This window comes from Brachyhypopomus gauderio, chromosome 7 (assembly GCF_052324685.1).
Source record: "Brachyhypopomus gauderio isolate BG-103 chromosome 7, BGAUD_0.2, whole genome shotgun sequence".
NCBI lineage: Eukaryota > Metazoa > Chordata > Actinopteri > Gymnotiformes > Hypopomidae > Brachyhypopomus > Brachyhypopomus gauderio.
Window position 1 is genome coordinate 32,379,022 of NC_135217.1, and position 10,207 is coordinate 32,389,228.

At 50.7% G+C, this 10,207-nt stretch overlaps 1 protein-coding gene across 1 annotated transcript in view; it reads left to right on the forward strand.

Annotated features, from left to right (window-relative positions):
* pola1 (polymerase (DNA directed), alpha 1) overlaps window positions 1–10,207 on the forward strand; it is a 36,172-nt gene that overhangs the window by 19,608 nt on the left and 6,357 nt on the right. Inside the window, 2 exon segments of the mRNA XM_077013332.1 lie at window positions 253–434; window positions 5,092–5,223. Of these exon segments, the coding sequence (XP_076869447.1) occupies window positions 253–434; window positions 5,092–5,223 (314 nt within the window).

The window sequence follows — 10,207 nt, forward strand, 5'->3', positions numbered from 1 at the left end:
TGTCTGTGTGGTATTAAGGTGCTATTAGGGGTATGAACTGTGTTCACCTCTCGTGAAGTTCAGATGGAGTAAGATGTGGCGTCTGCAGGGTGAAGGGAACTGGCCGGGTTTGCTGTCTGAGCCCCACGTGTCTGCATGTCCACGCTTCCCATGATCACATGACCTGTGAAGGGCTCTGGCTGCAGGATTGTTTCAGCTGTGTGTGTGTGTGTGTGTGTGTGTGTGTGTGTGTGTGTGTGTGTGTCCGTCCAGGACTGGACCCAGGGCAGTTTCGGGCTCAGCAGAGGCAGCAGCGTGAAGATGAGGCGGATGATCTGGTTGGCGGGCCGGCCCAGCTGACGGATGAGGAACGGTACCGTGATTGTGAGAGGTTCTCCTTCTCCTGCCCTGACTGCAACACTGAGAACATCTACGACAGTGTCTTTGAGGGAACGGTGAGTGTATATACACACACCTCTCACACACACACATACACACACCTCTCACACACACACATACACACACCTCTCACACACACACATACACACACCTCTCACACACACACATACACACACCTCTCTCTCACACACACACACACACCTCTCTCTCTCACACACACACACACACCTCTCTCTCTCACACACACACACACACCTCTCTCTCTCACACACACACACACACACCTCTCTCTCTCACACACACACACACACCTCTCTCTCTCACACACACACCTCTCTCTCACACACACACCTCTCTCTCACACACACACACACACACACACACACACACACACACACCTCTCTCACACACACACACACACACACACACACACACACCTCTCTCTCACACACACACACACACACACACACACACACACACACACACACACACACACACACACACACCTCTCTCTCACACACACACACACACACCTCTCACACACACACATACACACACCTCTCACACACACACATACACACACCTCTCACACACACACATACACACACCTCTCACACACACACACACACACACACACACACACACCTCTCTCTCACACACACACACACCTCTCACACACACACACACACACCTCTCTCTCTCTCACACACACACCTCTCTCACACACACACACACACACACACACACACACACACACACACACACACACACACCTCTCTCTCTCTCACACACACACCTCTCTCTCTCACACACACACACACACACACACACACACACCTCTCTCACACACACACACACCTCTCTCACACACACACACACACCTCTCTCACACACACACACACACCTCTCACACACACACACGTCTCACACACACACACACACACACACACACACACACACACACACACACACCTCTCTCTCTCACACACACACACCTCACACACACACACCTCTCTCTCACACACACACACACACACACACACACACACACACACACACACACACACACACACACACACCTCTCTCACACACACACACACACCTCTCTCTCACACACACACACACACACCTCTCTCTCACACACACACACACCTCTCTCTCACACACACACACACACCTCTCTCTCACACACACACACACCTCTCTCTCACACACACACACACCTCTCTCTCACACACACACCTCTCTCTCTCACACACACACACCTCTCTCACACACACACACCTCTCTCTCACACACACACACCTCTCTCTCACACACACACACCTCTCTCTCACACACACACACCTCTCTCTCACACACACACACCTCTCACACACACACACACGTCTCACACACACACACACCTCTCTCTCACACACACACACCTCTCTCTCACACACACACACCTCTCTCACACACACACACACACACACACACACACACACCTCTCTCTCTCACACACACACACCTCACACACACACACCTCTCTCACACACACACCTCTCTTTCACACACACACACACACACACACACACACACACACACACACACCTCTCTCTCACACACACACACACCTCTCTCTCACACACACACACACCTCTCTCTCACACACACACACACCTCTCTCTCACACACACACACACCTCTCTCTCACACACACACACACCTCTCTCTCACACACACACACACCTCTCTCTCACACACACACACCTCTCTCTCACACACACACACCTCTCTCTCACACACACACACCTCTCTCTCACACACACACACCTCTCTCTCACACACACACACCTCTCTCTCACACACACACACCTCTCTCTCACACACACACACACCTCTCGCGCGCACACACACACACACCTCTCGCGCACACACACACACACCTCTCGCACACACACACACACCTCTCGCGCACACACACACACACACCTCTCGCGCACACACACACACACACCTCTCGCGCACACACACACACACCTCTCGCGCACACACACACACACCTCTCGCGCACACACACACACAAACCTCACACACACACACAAACCTCACACACACACACACACAAACCTCACACACACACACACACAAACCACACACACACACCTCACACACACACACCTCACACACACCTCACACACACACACCTCACACACACCTCACACACACAGAGACAAACGCATATAAACACACGAGCACACTGAATGGCCACTTTAATTAGACACACCCATCTAGTAGCTTGTTGGACAGTCTCTGGCTTTCAGAATAGCAGCAATTCATTGTGGCACAGAATCCACTAGGTGTTGAAATGGGGAGGAATCTTGGCCCGTGACAACAGCATCGCTCCTCACAGTTGCTGCAAATTCGGCAGCACTGATGAGCTCTGAACTGCCTGGTCTACTACTGGGCTTGATCTGTAGGATTAAGATCTGGGGACTGTGAAGGCCAGGGGAAGTGTGGACAAGCTGATGTCATGTTCCTGGAACCAGTCTGTGACCAGTCCCTTGTGGCATGCTGCCTTCTCCTGCTGGAAGTCTCTTCCTTGGGGTAAATGGAAAGTTACCATGAAGGGGTGAATTTGTTCTGCCACGGGGTTTTGCTCTGCTCTACTGCCCGTGTAGCCGCCCACAAGTCTCATCGCACCCACGTTGTGCCTGAACACCTGACAGGAAGGGCTCGTCCAATCACCTCACCAAATTCTAATCCTCAAATCATAATAGAACAGCAGAAATCTGGGTTCATCTGACCAGCCCGTCACGTGTTCACTGATGTCTCTTGTGCCCCACTGCATTCTGGACTTTGGTTCCCTTCGACAGCAGTAGGTCTTGAGCGTCTGCCGTTCTGGTCTGTTCATGTTAAACATTCGGACACGTCAGCTGGAGTCCAGTCGTGGTTCTGCTGCAGGACTCTGGACCTCCTGCTCATCCAAATGATTTCTGACCTGCTCCTCTGAGCCTTTTGTTGATGTGGTGTTTGCGTCCACACGACCCCCTTCACCTCCAACAGTCCTCCGTATTCTCTCAACACTGTTGCACGAGGAAACATCACAAGGTTGATGTGACGACCCGGCCGGTCTGTGACGACCCGGCCGGTCTGTGACGACCCGGCCGGTCTGTGACGACCCGGCCGGTCTGTGATGACCCGGCCGGTCTGTGATGACCCGGCCGGTCTGTGATGACCCGGCCGGTCTGTGACGACCCGGCCGGTCTGTGATGACCTGCCTCATTTGCATCTGACTTTGTGTTCTCACTCAAACGTGGATTCACTCTGAATTTGTTCTGTGGAAGACTTCACCTGATTTTACGCTACACTCTGGGGTAGGTGTCTAATAAAGTTATACACACGCACACACTCCTCACTCACCCTCTCCTATCCATTGAGCACTCCTCAGTATTATGCATTAACAAGTACTGATAAATTTTTAGAAGAGCAGGTGGTGGTGATCTCTGGAGGCCGAGTGGCCAGACGGGTATTGTATCCTGTGGCCACTATTGTCGTATTCTACCCCGAGGTGACGGGTGCGGAGGCTAAGGTGTAGCGTTTGCTCCGCCCACCGCTTGTGTGCACTCGAGAGACAAGAGCAACAGCCAATCACGATTGGCTGCACTCAGCTGTCTCCCGTCTGTGTGGATATGGTTAAAAAGTGAGGTGTGCCACGCCTGAGCACTGAGACTCCTCCTCCTGTTTGGAGAACTCTCACCCAACATGCACGTGTACACGGAGTTCACACGCACATAAAGATTGCCCTTGCCCCCCCCCCCCCCCCCCCCCCCACCACACACACACACACACACACACACACACACACACACTCGCACACATACTGTTGTGCAGGCTTCACTGATAAGAGCCTGTAATTAGTCCAGGCGTGGGGGGATGAAAGGAATGGAAGCCTTGACTCTCTGGGCCGTGCGGGCGTCTGGAAGTGCTGTGGACGCCCCCTTATCAGGACCCGCCACTCCGAGAGGAGGGGGTGGTGAGCAGGAACACCAGCGCCCCCCCCTCGAGGGACACCGAGCAAAGCCAGAGATGCACCGTCTGGTCCTGACACCCTGCGATCGTGGCTGATGCTGCGAACAGGGTCCATGCGACACCCCACCACCACCCTGACCAACACCCCCCATCCCCACCCTCACCCCCCACCTCCATACTGTGCGAGTCCGTCCGCCTCTGCCTCCCCCTTGCTACATGCGGGGGTGGAAAACATGGACGAAGGTTTTTTTTTTCTCTCTGCCGTTCGGTCTGCGCTGCTTCCGCGGGGCCTCGGCAGGAGCGCCGTGGGCTTTTTGGTCCTGAACGTGTGGGTAAAACCTCCACACGAGACGAGCAGCCTGCCGTCCTTTTCTTCAGCTGTCACCGGCCCTGGGCTGAAAGGTTAATGGCACAACACCTTTTTTTTTACCCCTTCACTTTCATTTCATTTTTTTAATGCTTTCCATCCTGAATACTGGAAGCTTTAGTCTGTAGCACGACTGTGCTGAACCCATTATGGTGCTGGCTGGCTGGAATGTCCGAATGTTATCTGTCCGCCGGGCCGACCGTCTGGCCATCTTGAGGTCTGACGTTCTGCTCTGAGGGAGGCGGGGTCGTATTGGGCCTTGTTGTCGGCTCCGTTAGCGTGTCCTCGTAGCCGTGCGCCCTGGATCTTTGCTGACGGCGTCTCTGTTCCAGGGAGGTGTCCGGGAGCCCAGTCCTGAGCGCTGCTGTGGTGTGTCCTGCACCGGGAGCCCTCTGCACCATCCGGTCCGGATCTCCAACAAACTTCTCCTGGACGTCCGTCGCCACGTCCGGAAGTACTACAGCGTAAGTTTGACCCAGCGGCCCCCGAGCTCCAGCACCTTGGCGTTCGCTCCTAGACGCTCCCACGGGTTTAAGAGGTGGTTTTATGGGAGTAAGATGTGTGGTCGTATAGTTTTACCTGTATCAACGCAGCCAAAGCAGCAGCTCCACCTAAAGCCTCCAGCCTCCGCCCTACTGCACCAAATCTCCTCCCCCAGATCTGACCACCTGACCCCTCTCCGACTGAATTTTCACCAATCACGTTAGCTCGTGCGATATCGTCTGGCCTCCTGATTACAGGATGCCAGAACTGTTCAATGGTTACAGTCATGAATGACTGAACTGAGCACAACTGTAATTTGGTACATGTAGTCTACCAGTGCAACGGTGGCGTTTTGCCATGGCGACGCTAAGAGGAGGCACGCCGTTTAGGAAAGAGAGATATTTAAAGTCTTAATGTTTAGGGAAGCGTGAGATTAGCGATACCTTTAAAGAGTGCCACCACCACTGTATTGTGACGCGGGAAATATGACTATTGACATATAGGTACACGGACGTGCAGGAATATGGACATGCGGACAGATGCATATGAAAAATGCTTCATCACTGTCATGATAAACTGTAGGTTTTATGTAAATCTAGGTTTTCAGAACCTTTGTTTAATGAATCTGTTATTCATCTATGAGGAGGTGTTCCTTTTACACCGTTTTCACTACATGTTGCTAGACGTGGACATCTGTAAGACTCGTCATCTCCAGTAAAGACAATGAGCATTTGAGCTCTAATAACGTCTAATTCATTTCTTAATGTGTGTTGCAGCTCCATGTAATTAATAAGAGAAAACAGGATGGGGTTTGATTTTCAGTGTTTTTTAGGGATTGCAGATCCAGCACTGTATCACTTTTCTTTTTGATCAGAAATAGCAGTTATTCGTCTTGTCCAGAAAATCCACTCTCCAGCCTGAAGGCTCTGAACTCTGAATTAAGTATTAAGTGTTGCTAAAATGGTAATATTCCTGCTCGGCGGCCGGATTGAGAAGGGCTTGCTGCTTTGTACGGGTCACACGCAGGTCTCCACGATTCTTCTGACAGCTGCAACAGTTGCTCAGGAAACTGCCATAGCTGGTGATTTTGGCAAGACCATGCAGCTTACCGCCTGTGGGCAGTAAACTGGTGGATCTGGACAGACCTTGGAGAACTTGGCTGGGTGCCAAACCAAACGTGCTCGCCAACCACGTGAAACCTGACGAACGCGACGCACTGAACCATCAGCAGTGTTTGGAGTCAGAATTTTGTACGATGACTATTTTAGACCATGTGTCAGCCCTAAAGACAGAAGATTACATTTCAGTGTCAGTTGCCAAGTTAACAAATAAAACTGAAATTGTCCAGTTGTCATGGTTAAACGGTTTGATGGTTGGTACTAGAGGAATGATTGTAACTTTTATTTCTCAAGCTTGGCACATCCTTATGGTTCACATTTCTGTCAGCATTTGAAACTTTCATTCATGAAGAGCCCAGGTCATGCCATCACTAACCGTGTCACAAAGTGTGGGAGAAAAGTGTGAAAATGGCCATGTTTCACGCTGTATATTTTGTCTTTTTGTTCAGTCGTTCTAGTGTTGCATTTTTCTCGTTCGTTGGACGATGGTCCTGCTGAAAAGAGGCGTTAGAGTTTCCGCACGCCCAAGTCGATATCTGCCTGTATGTTATACCAGTTGTCCACCTTTGAGTTTTAACAAGATGTCCAGTCCCCATTGAGGGAAACGTGTCCACAGTGTGCTGCTGCCCCCCTGTTCTCCACGGCTGGATTTTTAAGGAATCTTAGCTTTGTGTAGTGTGTAATATCCCACATTTTACTTCGGTCGCTGACTCCTCCAGGCAAACTCCCCACGGGCTATGATGGGGTGTCCACCAGTAATGGCTTCGATCCAATCACCTTCACATACCAGTTATACGCAGGGGTTGTGATCTCATGTCCGCTGGTGCACCTGCACTCCAGCCTCAACCATCTGAGCGTCTTCAGAGGGATTGTTGGTGTGTCTGTGGATTCCCTCACAAGGCCCTTTGAGTTCTGATAGATGGTCTTATAAAGGCATTGACAGTAGAACTTGATCCAGCTTCCATTTCCTCACCATTGATCCAGCTGTGCTCACTGGGATGTCTAAACATTTTTAAGTCTTTTGCATGTCTGTAGCTTGTCTATAATCTAATATCCTTAAAATGCTGTTTGGGGCTTTATTTAAATGTTTCTCTCTGAGATTCACAATCTGGCCACTGGTGCTTGATATTTTGACCCCTTTATTGATTTGTTTTGTTTTTTTTTTACACATTTCAGTGTGTAACAATTGTGATTCAATAAAGGTGATGCATCTACTCTGATCACACTGCCCTCCGGACACCCCCTAGAAGGGTGGGGGGTTCAGGGTTGTTCTTTCTCCAACCTGAGTGTGTTCTCTTCCCTGTCCTCTGGGGTTGCCAATCACATGACTAAAAGGCCAAAAGTTCTGCAGGTTTGCCCAACATCTTGGTTCTGGGGGCGGTGTTGGCTACAGCCCTCCCTGAAGTCCCCAACAGCACGCAGTGGCATTCAGGCCTGTTGTGCGGTATGCTTTAACACTGCTAGTGTTAATGGTTTCTTCAGTCCCATGAATGGATAATTAGGTCTTGGCTCTGCTGAGTGTTAGTTTTTGAATTGCCGCAATGCAACATAATTATGATGAGCGTTACACCGTTTAAAATAGATATTTTGAAAATAGTTTGTAAATGCAAAGGAGCTTCTGGGTTGTTATTCCCCTAGTTTTTTTTTTTTTGGGGGGGGGGGGGGGGGGGTTCTGGAGCGCTTGTTGGGTTCTGGAGCGCTTGCTGGGTTCTGGAGCGCTTGCTGGGTTCTGGAATGCTTTCGTGGTTCTAAGAGGGCTTCTTGAATATTCCATTACCAGTCAACATGACAGCGGCCAGTCTGGGGAGGTAGAGAGAGAGAGCGGTAGAGAGAGAGAGAGGAAGAGTGAGTGACCAGTGAATCCTGTTGGCCACGGATGTTGGACCCAACCCCCCCCCCCGCGCTGTGCAGAAATCAATTAGTGGTGTGAATGTGCCCCCCCCCCCCTCCCTCCTGCGGCCCCCATTGTAAGTAGGTGCAAAGCAGCTGCTGGCTGTGAATGCTAACACCCCCGCCAACCTGGGGCCGCAGGACTGTGCTGATGTGTGGGACCCCCCCCCCCCCCACACACACACACACACACACCCCGCGCCCACATCGGGGAGCGATGGAGAGGGGTAATATTGTGTAATAAGGATTCCTTTCAGCTGAGGGGAGAGCTCAAATAGAGATGTTTGTTGGCGGAGATGGAGGGAGAAGGCCGGCCTGTGGTAATGAAGTGGGGGGGTGACTTGTGGGAAGGTTGGGGTGTTTTGGGGGTGTTGGGTGGTGTGGTGTGGGACTTGCGTAGTTACAGATTGGAAGTCTGCGTTGTTTGTAGAGCCTTTTGCCAAGCTGTGGTGGAGGACATTAATCACACACACAACTGCTGTAGCACCTTTAGCCTGCTGCTATTATCAATACAGCGGCCCCTTTGGACACAAAGCAAATACCTGCTCCTCTCTTACCCACCCCCCCCCGCCCCCCCCCCCCCCCCCCCCCCCCCCTCTTGTCGTCTGTTCCTTGACTCCTGGAGTCCTCACCAAAATGAGAGTGCCCCCCCCCCCACATGCACCCCGGTCGCCCCATTCTAATGTGGGTTGCCATGGCGTTTAACAAATTATTGCAATTATGTTTGTCACACAGGTCGTCCGTGGTAACTGGCTGGGGGAGGGAACAAAATAAATAATTTTTTTTAAGTGTGCGGTGGGGGAGGTGATAATCCTGTTTTGAACAAAAGGTCAAATTGCTGAATAGAAGAGTCTTGATTAAGGCGAAGATGTACAAAGTGGAAGTGCTTTGGGCCTTTCAGACTCCTGTGTGGGGCCTGTAAGAGCTCCCTGGAGATGGCTGTGGTACAAAACTGCTCTTGGGCCTTCTAATCGTGTGTGTGTGCGTGTGTGCACGAATGTCAAGAAATTATGTTACACTGTGTATATCCATTGTAAATAATTGTTTTTGTGCTTTAGCACATTGATGCAACTCGAGCCCTTGGGTAATGAAATATTGGATGGACAGTAGATGGGTTCCTGTTGACCTCAAACACTGACGTGTTGGGCGTGGGGGTGTTCAGGGAGTGTTGGGTGGAATTCATTCTGCCCAGTTGCAAGAGCAGTAGGTGACATCACTACCAAGAAATACTGACCTTAATTTCATAGTGTGTGGAGGTGGGGGAGAAAGAGTACAGTGTGTGTGTGTGTGTGTGTGTGTGTGTGTGTGTGTGTGTGTGTGTGAGGTGTGTGAGTGTGTGTGTGTAGTGTGTGGGGGGGGGGCCACAGGTCCTGCCCAGGATTTGGTTAAATTATGTGGAACTCATTTGACGTCTGCAGCAGAGGTGGCAGTGTTCACTGTGTCGGGTATCGACTGGTATAATTATGCAATTCTGAGTCTTTATGCTGCCTGTGTCTCGTGAAGCCAGCTCTTACTGTTTTCAATTAGATGGTTGTTTCTTTCTTTCACTGCTCCTGGCTTGTTTTTTGTTTGTTTTTTTTTTTTTTTTCTTTTGTTTGTTTGTTTGGGGGGGGCTTTGTTTTTGTGTGTATGAATATTATTTTATGAGTGTGTGTGTGTTTTGTTTTCACCTCCCTACTGTCCTGGTTACACAGGTTTGTGAAGGATTTTGGCTGCAAAATGTGATCTCTGGATTTGCTGGGTGTGATGTGGGGGGGGGGGCACATCTGGGTTGTTGGCATATGCGTCTAATGTGAATGTGAGATGACTCTGGCAATAACAGTGGCTGCCAATGCCATTGTGTTCATTGACGATCATCTCATCGTCCATCTCAATTCCACGCCACTCCGAGCCACTTAATGGTACTAATTTCCTCCTAGTTAGGAATAGACTATTGTGGCTCAGTGAACAACTGCAA